General features: G+C 40.0%; 1 protein-coding gene across 1 annotated transcript in view; it reads right to left on the bottom strand.

The window, feature by feature from the left end:
• The window catches only part of RELN (reelin), a 532,619-nt gene that overhangs the window by 36,887 nt on the left and 480,055 nt on the right, over positions 1-15,677 (bottom strand). Inside the window, exons 47-48 of the mRNA XM_081244879.1 lie at positions 2,855-2,995; positions 1,178-1,355 (exon numbers count right to left, since the gene is read on the bottom strand). Coding sequence (XP_081101005.1) covers positions 1,178-1,355; positions 2,855-2,995 — 319 coding nt within the window. The remainder of the gene's footprint in view (positions 1-1,177; positions 1,356-2,854; positions 2,996-15,677) is intronic.

The following is a 15,677-nucleotide window of genomic DNA, read 5'->3' on the forward strand; positions in this document are numbered from 1 at the left end:
ATCCATTCATCTGCTGATGGACACTTAGGTTGCTTCCATGTCCTGGCTATTGTAAATAGACCTGCAATGAACATTTTGGTACATGACTTTTTTTGAATTCTGGTTTTCTCAGGGTATATGCCCAGTACTGGGATTGCTGGGCCATATGGTAGTTCTATTTGTAGTTTTTTAAGGAACCTCCATACTGTTCTCCATAGTGGCTGTACCAATTCACATTCCCACCAGCAGTGCAAGAGGGTTCCCTTTTCTCCACATCCTCTCCAGCATTTACTGTTTCTAGATTTCTTGATGATGGCCATTCTGACCGGTGTGAGATGATATCTCACTGTAGTTTTGATTTGCATTTCTCTAATGATTAATGATGCTGAGCATTCTTTCATGAAACACTACGTTCTTAATCACTGTTGATGATTATAAAAATCCAACATAATGTATGTCTTCTTGCTCCTCTTGGGCTACAATACTAGTATATTTCATTGGCACAAACGTAAACTCTAAGGTAGGACGTGGTAGGGCAGTAACGAACTGATAGTGAATTTGTAATTTTTAAAAATTAAATTGCCTGTAAAGGGTATTTAATTATAGTACTGGAGAAAGTCTACTTTTAAACAAGTCACCTTTGGCAGCAGTGCATAATGACTATGAAATTTCTCAAAGCAATTTTCTAACGTTGCTGCTATCATTCATAAAGTAATCTGCTAAAACTACACGTTTAGTCATTACTAACCATTACTCTTTCTTGGATAATTTACATGAGGGAGTAATTATTGTTAATAAATTCCGGAAACTGAAGCTCACTTTCCAGATTTTTGGCTCCCTAAATCCCAAATCCGCTGCAAGCTCAGGAATTTTCGGTGGAAGACCCTCACACATTGTGCAGGCTCTCTCTATCCCAGGGTGGAAGTCCATTGAAGTCCTTTGTAAATGTGCACTGACACATGCCTGTGCTGACACTACGCTGCGTAATTAAACTGTCGCAGCTAATCTGTGATAGGAAAGTGTTGAAAATAATTAGCATTTTCTGATTTGTAGAAAGTTGTGACTTCACATCAGGGTTGTGCATTTAGAGTGTCGAACTCTGCATCCTGATTGGCAAATTAAACGTCAAAAGAGACTTGACTTCTTGGGGGGGAACTCAGAGGATGCAGAAATGAATAAACAGCAGCCAAACACTAACCCCACTGAAATGCAGAGCCATTCCCGAAGCCACAGCTCCACACACAGTACTTAATTTCCCGCCATTCACAGTCAGCCAGTTCTGGTTGGATGGGGCCCGATTGAAGTTGTCTTTGAGTTGGGTTGGAAGGGAGGTCTGGGGCTCATCACAGTACAGGCCACCCCACTGCTCGTCACAGCTGGGAGTGGAGAAAGAGAAAAGAAAAGTCAACATCAAACAAAGCCCCTGCAAGTGTTCTCTCAAATTAGCGAAGCCAACTCCTTTTCCTAGTCCAAGATGATGAAAGGTTATCTTCACAGAGCTTGCTGGAATTCACCTGCTCTCCTTAACAGTGCTTTAGGTTAGAAATAAGCTGTGAATTAACTGCCTCTATGCTTTCCTAAAGTAGTGACTTGGGCTTACAGGTGGAGAGAGAAGCAATTTGAAAGAATTTACTAAAGCCCTGTCCCTGCATGACACAGCTCTGGATGGCTGATAAGTAATTGCAGCTACCAAAGTAAACTGGTTGGTCCTAATAATTTATGAAACTGGTCTTTTTTTTCTGTGTGTGTGGTACGCGGGCTTCTCACTGTTGTGGCCTCTCCCGTTGCGGAGCACATGCTCCGGACGCGCAGGCTCAGCGGCCATGGCTCACGGGCCTAGCCGCTCCGCGGCATGTGGGATCTTCCTGGACTGGGGCACGAACCCGTGTCCCCTGCACCGGCAGGAGGACTCTCAACCACTGCGCCACCAGGGAAGCCCGAAACTGGTCTTTTTAATAGAGGCTTTGAGCCAACCAGGAATCCAAGAGGCCATGTTCCAAACAGCAGAGGGTACTTTGGATAGCATCTGCCATCTCTGACCACAGAAGGGAATTCCCTGTTCAGTGTTGGAGGAAATATGAATATAGGACTGGGAGGCTCCGGGATCTCAGAGGTCATGCTGGATATGGGCTAGAATCATTAATCAAAGGAAAGACTCCCCAGGTGTACAGGGATTAGTGGAGAAGGAACTGAATTCTCTGTCAGCATTTTCATTCATAGTACCCCATCGAACAGCAGAGTCTTTGAAAATAAAGCCCAGAGCCCCGTAGTACACAACACACACACACACACACACACACACACTCTCTCTCTCTCTCTCTCACTCACTCACTCACTCTCTCTCTCTCTCTCTTTATTTAGATCCTTCCAAAGATACTAAGGCTCTCTGAGTAAAATTGTAGGTCTCTCCATCAAATACACCTGGCAAATTGATCAGGCATTTATATACTTCCTTATGCATATACCACAGGAATACCACTGAAACCACAAGTAAGGCATATCACTACATACATTCAGACCTAAGTGAGAAAAATACTTAGGATGTATTAGTTTCAGTCAGAACATATTGAACTCCTGAACTTCTTCTAATGTCTTTTTCAAGGCTCATATCACAGAAACATAGAAGAAAATAAAACAAGTCAATTATAACTCAGCCTTCTCCCTACAAGATAGCTATTGTTCAGTTCCTAATCGCTAAGCAAGAACAAAGACAGCCATAAACTCCATAGTTAGCTCAAGGTCAGATTTCAGGAAAAATGTATCAATATAACCTAAAGCAGCTTGGAAGTGATTAAAAAAACAGTTTCAGAAAAATCTCCTGGCCGGAAGGTGAGTCAGGAACTTTCTGTAAAAGGAAGAAAAAAACCCTACTTACACACAGTTTCCTTGGGTGCACCTTCCATGGCCACTGCACATATCTGTGCAGCCATCCCCGATATAGACATTATCTATTGCCCACGTCTGCTGCTTGTCAAAAGGAGCTGGTTGATGCCAACGGAAACGAGTGGCTTGGGACCTTTGAAGAAAAAGAGAATTATAATGAAGGATGTGGTGGACAAGAGAACATGTTCTGGTATGTTTGAACAAGTGCATGGAGGAGTGTACACAAATGCACGTACGTCCTCACTTGTGTTCCGAAAAATGTACTCATTATGGCCAACTCTTCGCCAAACTTTGATTAAGAAAACCAAACCAAACTGAACTGCAATAGCTTGAGAATATACTGTGTTGGCTGAAAAGTTCATTCGTTTTTTTCCGTGAGATCGCTCTACTACCGCTTAGTTGTCTTTAACGTCATTCGAAACAATTTTGTTAGATTGTATTGGGACAGCTGTCGTATCAGCGTGGCAGAAGGTTGTGGAACAAAACGGTGAATACGTTGTTCAATAAAGTTCTTGGCGAAAATGAAAAAATGTGTCTTTTATTTTTACTTAAAAGCTGAAGGAAATTTGGGGCCAACCCAATATTTTAGGCCAATGAGCGTTCTGAGCCTTGTGAAAACAGACTAAAACAGATACTAAAATGAATGCTAAAATCAGTAGCCTCATGGGACCAGTGAGCCCTAAATTTTGTGTGGAAATCATTGTGGAGGGACAACAGGGCTGCTGCCAAGTTGTATTTGCATTTTAGGAAATGATGTTTGTCCTTGAGCAGCCATAACCCCTCTGCATTTGAGATGGGGAGAGGATTTCAACTCCTATGTGCTCCCTAAGGCCAGACACTTTTGTACAGGAGGCACACTGCTCAGCAATTATGAGGAATTCTCACAGTGAGAGCCTTAGGAAGACTGGGGGTGTATATCAGAAGGATCAGTGAAACCCTAGATAAGATAATTGGACAGAGAAGAGAGAGGATAGTAAGACCAGACTTATATTGATTTAAATGCAATGTAAATAAAACCCAAACAGGGATTCTCCCATTCTGGAGAATATATATTTGCTCATTTGCACAGCTTGGGGGAGAGTCTTGTTCATAAGGACAAATAAACTTATGTGTTTAGGGACACTAGATGGCAGTAAAATCCAAACAATGCCTGAGGCTCAAGTGAGCTTGAACATTCAAAGACCTTGGAGGAAATAATTAGCCAAAGCAACTCTTGTTTTATGGATTTATATACTTTTCTCATTAAGACATATGCTAACCACTTGACTGAAAGATACCTGTTTTAGGCAGGGCCAAAGACCAAATAACAGCAAGGATTTAAAATTTTCCAACTGAACACATTTATAGTAAGTTTAGAAAATAGAAAAGAAACAACAAAACTCAAATCTTCACTCTGAAAATAAATCGTTCAGTTTGATATCTGTTTGCTGAGCATCTATGCACTCATTTCTCCATAACCTGTCTTGCTCGCCAGCTCCCATCTGTTCGTCTCAGCAGAGAAACATCTACCTAATACCCTCCTGTCACTTGCTATTGCATTTAACTTCAATCCCAAGCTCCTCCTTGGCCCACAAGGCTCTGCCGGAGCTGAGCCCTCTCCTCTGGTCCCTCAGCCTCCCTTCTGGAGCCCGGCTCCTCCTCTCAGCTCCTGAAGCTCCTCCAACTCTTCCTTGCCTTCTGCTGGCATGTTTTTCCTTTCTGCCCGGTTAACCTCTGTGTGTCCTTCAGGTCTCAGAGGGAATGTTAGGTCCTCATAGAGAAATATTCTTTCAGATCCCTTTAAAAACTACATTTCTTCCATAGCAAATGGTTCTTTTCCTTTCATAGTATTTATCACAACTGTAGTCATATATTTGTTTGCATATGTATTTCTTAAATGTCTGTCTCTTCCTCAGAAAAGCTGTAAGGGAGCAGGGTGAATCTCTTTTTGTTTAACATTATACACTCAGTGTACAGCACCTAGCACTTAGTAGGTGCTCTAAGGTGCAGGGAGCGGGGATTCTCAGAGTAAGTAATATGAAGATGCCCCTGCTGTGGCTGTGTAACTCAGTGCTCTGATCATCAGTTAATTTTTATAATTTTTAAAGACTAAGTTTATTAATAGCTATGCCTGGTACATGCAGCAACATCTTATAAAAAAAATAGAGGAATATCGTATTTTCCATAGCACATCATTACTTGGATTTTAATAACAAGTCAACACTTAACATACTTATTCTGTCTTTTAGATTATATGTTTCTGAAGGGCAGGAAATATCTCTGTATTCCTTCAAGGAATATTGTTTTATATCTTCAGTGTGCATAGATAGTGGGCAAGTAATAAGATTTCCTTGTTCCCCTAATATTTTATATATGCTCCATTACCTTTAAATTTTTTTAAAATTGAAGTATAGTTGATATACAATGTTTCACGTGTATGCAAAGTGATTCAGTTTATATACATATATTCAGTTATATATATATGTATATTGGGTTGGCCAAAAAATTCGTTTGGGCTTTTCTGTAACATCTTATATGTTCTTTTTCATATTCTTTTCCATTATAGTTTATTATAAGATATTGACTACAGTCTCCTGTGCTATACAGTAGGTACTTTTTTTTTTTTTGCGGTACGCGGGCCTCTCACTGTTGTGGCCTCTCCTGTTGCGGAGCACAGGCTCCGCATGTGCAGGCTCAGCGGCCATGGCTCACAGGCCCAGCCACTCTGCGGCATGTGGGATCTTCCCAGACTGGGGTACGAACCCGTGTTCCTTGCATCGGCAGGTGGACTCTCAACCACTGCACCACCAGGGAAGCCCCGGTAGGTACTTTTAAAAATCTATTTTATACATAGTAGTGTGTATCTGCTACTCCCAAATTCCTAATTTATCTCTCCCCCCTCCCTTTCCCTTTGATAACCATAAATTTGTTTTCTATGTCTGTGAGTTTATTTCTCTTTTGTAAATAAGTTCATTTGTATCATTTTTTAAGATTCCACATATAAGCGATTCCATATGATATTTGTCTTTCTCTTTCTGACATATTTCACTTAGTATGATAACCTTCTGGTCCATCCATGTTGCTGCAAATGGCATTATTTCATTCTTCTTTATGGCTGAGTAATATCCCATTGTATATATATATATCTCACATCTTCTTCATCTATTCATCTGTCAATGAGCACTTAGGTTGCTTCCATGCCTTGGATATTGTAATAGTGCTGTTATGAACATTAGGGTGCACGTATCTTTTTGAATGAGAGTTTTCGTCTTTTCCAGATGTATGCCCAGGAGTGGGATTGCTGGATCACATGGTAGCTCTGTTTTTAGTTTTTTAAGGAAACTCCATACTGTTCTCCATAGTGGCTGCACCAATTTATATTCTGACCAACAGAGTAGGAAGGTTCCCTTTTCTCCACATCCTCTCCAGCATTTATTATTTGTAGACTTTTTGATGATGGCCATTCTGACAAATCCATCACCTTTTATTAAAGCTCTTATCACGTTTTATTTATAAACTATTCATGCATAGTTTCCTCTGTTGGATTATTCTCCTTAATTACCATTTTACTGTTGGTGACTCCTACAGATGGGGCTTCATAAACCTTTACTGAAAGAATGTTTAATTGGCAGCAATAAAGGTGGCCAGAAAGAATCAAATAGGAGACGTCTTGAGAGTGGTCGGGCAGGGGCTGGGGGTCAGTGGTGGAGAGGGCAGTGATTTGATGATTGTTAAAGGCGGGGGAGATCTTCCTAGGAGCGGAGGATGGCGGAGCTGCCTAGCATGTGGTGGCCCTGCTCACCAGAAAGACAAGATCCAGCCCCACCCACTAGAACAAAGGCACCAGTCCCCTACAACAGGAAGCCTACACAAGCCACTGAACCAGCCTCACCCACTGGGGGCAGACACCAAAAACAATGGGAACTATGAACCTGCAGCCTGTGAAAAGGAGACCCCAAACACAGTAAGTTATACAAAATAAGAAGACAGAGAAATGTGCAGCAGATGAAGGAGCAAGGTAAAAACCCACCAGACCAAACAAATGAAGAGGAAATAGGCAGTCTACCGGAAAAAGAATTCAGAGTAATGATAGTAAAGATGATCAAAAATCTTGGAAACAGAATGGAGAAAATACAAGACACATTTAACAAGGACCTAGAAGAACTAAAGAGCAAACAAACAATGATGAACAACACAATAAATGAAATTAAAAATGAAATCAGTAGCAGAATAACTGAGGCAGAAGAACGGAGAAGTGACCTGGAAGATAAAATAGTGGAAATAACTACCGCAGAGCAGAATAAAGAAAAAGGAATGAAAAGAATTGAGGACAGTCTCAGAGACCTCTGGGACAACACTAAATGCACCAACATATTCAAATTATAGGGGTCCCAGAAGAAGAAGAGAAAAAGAAAGTGTCTGAGAAAATATTTTAAGACATTGTAGTTGAAAACTTCCGTAACATGGGAATGGAAATAGTCAAGCAAGTCCAGGAAACGTAGGGAGTCCCATACAGGAAAATCCAAGGAGAAACATGCCAAGACACATATTAATCAAACTATCAAAAATTAAATACAAAGAAAAAATATTAAAAGCAGCAAGGGAAAAGCAACAAATAACATATACGGGAATCCCCAGAACGTTAACAGCTAATCTTTCAGCAGAAAGTCTGCAAGCCAGAAAGGAGTGGCATGACATATTTAAAGAGATGAAAGGGAAAAACCTACAAACAAGATTACCCTACCCAGTCAGGATCTCATTCAGACTTGATGGAGAAATTAAAACCTTTACAGACAAGCAAAAGTTAAGAGACTTTAGCACCATCAAGCCAGCTTTACAACAAATGCTAAAGGAACTTCTGTAGGCAGGAAAGACAAGAGAAGGAAAAGACCTACAAAAACAAACCCAAAACAATTAAGAAAATGGTAACAGGAACATACATGTCAATAATTACCTTAAATGCAAATGGATTAAATGCTCCAACCAAAAGACACAGACTGGCTGAATGGATACAAAAACAAGACCTGTATATATGCTGTCTACAAGAGACTAACTTAAGACTTAGGGACACATACAGGCTGAAAGTGAGGGGATGGAAAAGGATATTCCATGCAAATAGAAATCAAAAGAAATCTGGAGTAGCAATTCTCATATCAGACAAAATAGACTTTAAAATAAAGACTATTACAAGAGACAAAGAAGGACACTACATAATGATCAAGGGATCAATCCAAGAAGAAGATATAACAATTGTAAATATTTATGCACCCAACATAGGAGCACCTCAATACATAAGGCAAATGCTAACAGCCATAAAAGGGGAAATTGACAGTAACATAATCATAGTAGGGGACTTCAACGCCCTACTATCACCAATGGACAGATCATGAAAATAAATAAGGAAACACAAGCTTTAAATGATACACTAAACAAGATGGACTTAACTGATATTTATAGGACATTCCATCCCAAAACAACAGAATAAACTTTCTTCTTAAGTGCTCATGGAACATTCTCCAGGATAGATCATATCTTGGGTCACAAATCAAGCCTTAGTAAATTTAAGAAAATTGAAATCGTATCAAGTATGTTTTCTGACCATAACACTATGAGAGTAGATATCAATTACAGGAAAAAAACTAAAAAATACAAACACACGGAGGTAAACAATATGCTACTAAATAACCAAGAGATCACTGAAGAAATCAAAGAGGAAATCAAAAAATACCTAGAAACAAATGACAATGAAAACATGACGACCCAAAACCTATGGCATGCAGCAAAAGCAGTTCTAAGAGGGAAGTTTATAGCAATACAATCCTACCTCAAGAAACAAGAAAAATCTCAAATAAACAACCTAACCTTACACCTAAAGCAATTAGAGAAACAAACAAACAAAAAACCCCAAAGTCAGCAGAAGGAAAGAAAGCATAAGGATCAGATCAGAAATAAATGAAAAAGAAATGAAGGAAACAATAGCAAAGGTCAATAAAACTAAAAGCTGGTTCTTTGAGAAGATAAACAAAATTAATAAAACTATAAGCTAGACTCCTCAAGAAAAAAAAGGGAGAAGACTCAAATCAACAGAAATAGAAATGAAAAAGGAGAAGTAACAACTGATACTGCAGAAATACAAAGGATCATAAGAGATTACTACAAGCAACTATATGCCAATAAAATGGAAGAAATGGACAGATTCTTAGAAAAGCACAACCTTCCAAGACTGAACCAGGAAGAAATAGAAAATATGAACACACCAATCATAAGTAATGAAGTTGAAACTGTGATTAAAAATCTTCCAACAAACAAGAGCCCAGGACCAGCTGGTTCTACAGGTGAATGTGATCAAATATTTAGAGAAGAGATAACACCTATCTTTCTCAAACTCTTCCAAAATACAGCAGAGGGAGGAACACTCCCAAACTCATTCTACAAGGCCACCATCACCCTGATACCAACACCAGACAAAGATGTCACAAAAAAAGAAAACTACAGGCCAATATCACTGATGAACATAGATGTAAAAATCCTCAACAAAATACTAGCAAACAGAATCCAGCAGCACTTTTAAAGGATCATACACCATGACATGTGGGGTTTATCCCAGGAATGCAAGGATTCTTCAATATACAAATCAATCAGTGTGATAAACCATATAAACAAACTGAAGGATAAAAACCATATGATCATCTCAATGCAGATGCAGAAAAAGCTTTCAACAAAATTCAACACCCATTTATGATAAAAACTCTGCAGAATGTAGGCATAGAGGGAATCTACCTCAACACAATACAGGTCATATATGACAAACCCCCAGCCAACATCATTCTCATTGGTGAAAAACTGAAACCATTTCCACTAAGATCAGGAACAAGACAAGGTTGCCCACTCTCACCGCTATTATTCAACATAGTTTTGGAAGTTTTAGTCACAGCAATCAGAGAAGAAAAAGAAATACACCATTGTAAAGCAATTACACTCCAATAAAGATGTTAAAAAAATAAAATAAAAAAACAAACAAGCAAAAAAACATGGTTCACACCCCCCCCCCCAAAAAGGCATACAAATCAGAAAAGAAGAAGTAAAACTGTCACTGCTTGCAGATGACATGATACTATACATAGAAATCCTAAAGATGCTACCAGAAAACTACTAGAGCTAATCAATGGATTTGGTAAAGTTTCAGGATACAAAATTAATGCACAGAAGTCTCTTGCATTCTTATACACTAATGATGAAAAATCTGAAAGAGAAATGGGGGAAACACTCCCATTTACCATTGCAACAAAAAGAATAAAATACCTAGGAATAAACCTACCAAAGGAGACAAAAGACCTGTATGTAGAAAACTGTAAGAAAGTGATGAAAGAAATTAAAGACGATACAAACAGATGGAGAGATATACCATGTTCTTGGATCGGAAGAATCAACATTGTGAAAATGAGTATACTACCCAAAACAATCTACAGATTCAATGCAATCCCTATCAAACAGCAATGGCATTTTTCATAGAACTAGAACAAAAAAATTTCACAATTTGTATGGAAACACAAAAGACCCCAAATAGCCAAAGTGATCTTGAGAAAGAAAAGTGGAGCTGGAGGAATCAGGCTGAGTTCAGGCTATACTACAAAGCTACAGTAATCAAGACAGTATGGTACTGGCACAAAAACAGAAATATAGGATAAAACAAAAACAAAAACAGGAAAAAAAGCCCAGAGATAAACCTATGCACATATGGTCACCTTACTTTAGATAAAGGAGGCGAGAATATATAATGGAGAAAAGACAGCGTCTTCAATAAGTGGTGCTGGGAAAACTGGACAGCTACATGCAAAAGAATGAAATTAGAACACTCCCTAACACCCTACACAAAAATAAACTCAAACTGGAATAAAGACCTAAATGTAAGGCCAGACACTATAAAACTCTTAGAGGAAAACATAGGCAGAACACTCTATGACATAAATCACAGCAAGATTCTTTTTGACCCACCTCCTTGAGAAACTGAAATAAAGACAAAAATAAATTAATGGTACCTAATGAAACTTTAAGTACTTTTTAAAGTGCTTTTGCACAGCAAAGGAAGCCATAAACAAGATGAAAAGACAACCCTCAGAATGGGAGAGAATATTTGCAAATGAAGCAACTGACAAAGGATTAATCTCTAAAATATACAAGCAGCTCATGCAGCTCAGTATCAAAAAAACAACCCAATCCAAAAATGGGCAGAAGACCTAAATAGACATTCTCCAAAGAAGATATACAGATTGCCAACAAACACATTAAAGAATGCTCAACATCACTAATCATTAGAGAAATGCAAATCAAAACTACAGTGAGGTATCACCTCACACCAGTCAAAATGGCCATCACCAAAAATTCTACAAACAATAAATGCTGGAGAGGGTGTGGAGAAAATGGAACCCTCTTGCACTGCTGGTGGGAATGTAAATTGATACAGCCACTATGGTGAACAGTATGGAAGTTCCTTAAAAAATTAAAAATAGAACTACCATATGACCCAGCAATCCTACTACTGGGCATATACCCTGAGAAATCCCTAATTCAGAAAGAGACATGTACCACAATGTTCATTGCAGCTCTATTTACAATAGCCGGGACATGGCAGCAACCTAAGTGTCCACTGACAGACGAATGGATAAAGAAGATGTGGCACATATATACAATGGAATGTTAGCCATAAAAAGAAATGAAATTGAGTTATTTGTAGTGAGGTGGATGGACCTAGAGTCTGTCATACAGAGTGAAGTAAGTCAGAAAGAGGAAAACAAATACCATATGCTAACACATATATACGGAATCAAAAAAAATGGCTCTCACGAACCTAGGGGTAGGACAGGAATAAAGACACAGATGTAGAGTATGGACTTGAGGACACGGGGAGGGGGAAGGGTAAGCTGGGACAAAGTGAGAGAGTGGCATGGACATATATACACTACCAAATGTAAAATAGATAGCTAGTGGGAAGTAGCTGCATAGCACAGGGACATCAGCTCGGTGCTTTGGGACCACCTAGAGGGGTGGGATAGGGAGGGTGGGAGGGAGACGCAAGAGGGAGGGTATATGGAGATATATGTATATGTACAGCTGATTCACTTTGTTATACAGCAGAAGCTAACACAACATTGTAAAGCAATTATATTCCAATAAAGATGTTGAAAAAAAGACATTATATAACACAGAAGCTGGTGATTCAGTGTGAATTTTCTGTCATTTATCAGCATTTTAACTTTGGAATGTGTTTTTCTTTCTCTCCTTTTGTTAATTAAATAAATGGCTGAAAAAAAAAGAACTTGTAATTCCCTTGACTATTTCTCCATGATTAACCCAATAAATATTATGTTTAGTTATTTGGTTTTCTTAGAATAAAGCCTTTTCTTTGCAGTTTCAGTAGTTGGGAATATCATTGAAAAATATCCTCCTACTCTAAATTTGTTTACGTGCCAAAAGGTACAGACTCCTCCAACCCCATTCCATCACTCCAGTCCTTCCACAATCTTTTTGCCCCTTCCTGAGCTTATCACCATTCCTTTAAACTTCCTGCACACATTGAATGGCTTCTGTGGTGTGGTTAAAACCACCTGGCTTCCACAGTGTAGTAGTTAATCTTTAAAGACAGTGGTATCAGCCAGGTCATTAGGGCCAGTAGAAGAGAATGGATCATTTTCAAACTGTGACTTTAAATAGCCAAGTCACACCTGAGCCTTCCAGTGGCAGCTCCCACACCCCACCTTTCTTGGTGGATTTGGGTTACCTGCCCTTCCACTGCCTCACCCTGGTTCTCAGGTGACATTTCAAGAACGATGCCACTTGAGTCACCTTTTATTTTTAGGTCTGGGGTTAGTAAAGGAGGAGAAGGAGGCATATTCAGAGTAGGGGCTATGAAATTGATTTTGGCATCTTCCTATTTTTTTCAGCCTTTCTCAAGAACGCCTGGCATCCTCCCTTTCTATTTCTTTTCGGACCATATCTCTTAGGCAAGCAATAAAGATGTAGTACTAATACAGTGGTTAAGCCCATGGGCTCTGGCACCAGACAAGCTGTATTTATTTCCAGTATCTCACTGAAACTGTTCTTGTGAAGGTCACTGACTATCTCCCTATTGAAAAGTAAAGTTATTGTGAAACTTTCTTCTTCTTGACTCTATGTAGCATTTGTCACTGATTTGATCTCTCCCTGCTTGATATTCTATTCTCAGTTGGCTTTTGGACACCACGTTATTCTGATTCTCCTACCTCCTTGACTGCATCCTCCTGGTTCCTCTGATAGCTGTTTCTACTCATTCTGCTATTAAATTTAGGGATCCTTTCTTTTTAAATGTTCTCCTCTGGAGAGCTGCTGCAGTTTTACAGCATTGCCCATGACCTCTAATGTTCATGCCTTCAAGGTTTATTATCTTCCCCTGGGCTCCAGTCTTCATAGCTCTGTCAAAAGGATATTTCCATCACATTTAATTCAGCATCTTTTGATTAAATCTGCCATACTGTCCCTCCTGCAATCAGCTTCAGCTCATTCCTCTCTTCTTCTCACCACTTTCTCAGGCTTCAAACTTTAAAGTCGTCTTTTGATGTGTGCAAGGGAGAAGAAGTCAGTGGCTGAGTTTTATCAATTCTTTCTCTGAAATGTCCTATAATATCTACTTCATCCCCCCTCATGTTAGCTGTAGCCCAGACCCTTGTTACCATGTTCAGTCATTATCACAATGCCTTTGTCTTTCTCCTACTTCAGTCTCTCTTTTCTCCCAATTTTTTTTTTCTTGGAAGAATAGTCTCAGCTCAAAACTCACCATAGTTCATTTTCCCTACAAGTCTAAACCCCTTTGCCTTGCTTCAATGCTTACTATAAATTACCCCAACTCTGCTAACAAACAACTTCCCATAACTGCCAGCTATGAGCTCCCTCTTTAATCAGCAACCTCTGTGCTTCTCCAAGGCTCACATGCCCTGTTCACATTGTTCCCTTCATTTAGGATGTTCTTTTCCTTACCCACCTAAGTCCTAGCCATCCTTTGAGGCCAGGGCCCATCTCTTCCCAAATCCCTAACTCTGGCATTCAACACTGTCTCCCATCTCTCAATACCTACAGCATTTCCAGCCCATTCCTCAGTAAAGCTCTAAATTTTACTCAGCATGTATTATTTTTAAGTTGTTTATTTTCCCATAATCAGATTGTAACCTCCTCCAGGGCAGAAACTTAAGATAGCGTCCTACCATTACTACGGGCTCACTCTTGCTAAGTTAACTGAGGCTGACTTCTTAGTCTGACTGAAGTCTGGTGAGACACCTGAGCTGTGGTTAACAAATGTGAGTATGTAGTTAACTCATAAAAGTAAAAACGACTTACATTTCAGTAAATGTTTACAATGTCCCAAACACTTCCAGGCACATTGATTAGTTTTTTTTTTTTTTTTTTTTTTTGCGCTACATGGGCCTCTCACTGTTGTGGCCTCTCCCGTTGCGGAGCACAGGCTCTGGACGCGCAGGCTCAGCGGCCATGGCTCACGGGCCCAGCCACTCCGCGGCATGTGGGATCTTCCCGGACCGGGGCACGAACCCGTGTGCCCTGCATTGGCAGGCAGACTCTCAACCACTGCGCCACCAGGGAAGCCCTGATTAGCTTTTTATATGGTAAAAAATATCTTCATTTTTCAGATAAGGAAACTTAAGCTTAGGGACGTGAAATGACTTGCTTAGAAGCTCACAGGGCTGAAAAGTGGGAGCCCTCCACTAAACTGCAATGCTTTCTGGTCTTTCTCTTTTCTTTCTTTCTTCCTTTCTTTCTTTCATGAAGATCTAACTTCACCAGTGTAAATGGGGAGGATTAGAGACTATGATTCTATCTACCCCAATTTATTTAGGTTTCAACAGAGCAATGTCTGGAGCACAGTGTGATGTATCTTGTGTTTAGTCTCACTGTTGCTTTCCTGATGAAAAGCACCAGCATCCGTTCAGTTTTGCAACTCAGAGACCAGGGAGTCCTCTTCAACACTGCCGTGTCCTTCACTGTCCCACATGCATTTCGTCATTAAGCTCAATTTCATTGCCTCCATTTCTCTTGAACTTCTTCACTTCTCTTCATGTCTGCCACATCTTAGTCTAAGTTACCAGCAGTCACTGTCTCTTTAAGGGCCTCCTTACATCTACTCTTATCCTCCCCAATTTGTTCTCCAGTTAGAATAAGCTTTTCTGAATGCAAATCTGATCATGTCTCCCCATCCCCAAGCATTTTAGCAGGCTTCCAGCATCCACATAACAAACCCCTAAATCATTTTTTAAAATTAATTAATTATTTTTTGGCTGTGTTGGGTCTTCATTGCTACACATGGGCTTTTTCTAGTTGTGGCGAGCGGGGTCTACTCTTTGTTGTGGTGCGCGGGCTTCTCATTGCGGTGGCTTCTCTTGTTGAGGAGCACGGGCTCTAGGTGCGCGGGCTTCCTTTGTTTGTGCCTCACGGGCTCTAGAGAGCAGGCTCAGTAGTTGTGGCGCACAGGTTTAGCTGCTCCACGGCATGTGGGATCTTCCTGGGCTCGAAACTATGTCCCCTGCATTGGCAGGTGGCTTCTTAACCACTGCACCACCAGGGAAGTCCAACAAATCCCTAAATCTTTAGTACGACCGACTCCCCACGGTCTGACACCATCTTACACCTCACTCCACTTTCTCTCTTGGTGTCTGATCCATTCTATCAGCATCTCAAATATGCCTGCTTCCTCCTACTACAGGGTGTTATCTTTACCTGGAACACTCTTCCCCTTACTCTTCTCCTAGTTAACTCGTATCCTTCCTTCACATCACACTACAGTTATTTTCTCA

The sequence above is a fragment of the Mesoplodon bidens genome (assembly GCF_964165515.1).
Source record: "Mesoplodon bidens genome assembly, chromosome: 9".
Lineage (NCBI taxonomy): Eukaryota > Metazoa > Chordata > Mammalia > Artiodactyla > Ziphiidae > Mesoplodon > Mesoplodon bidens.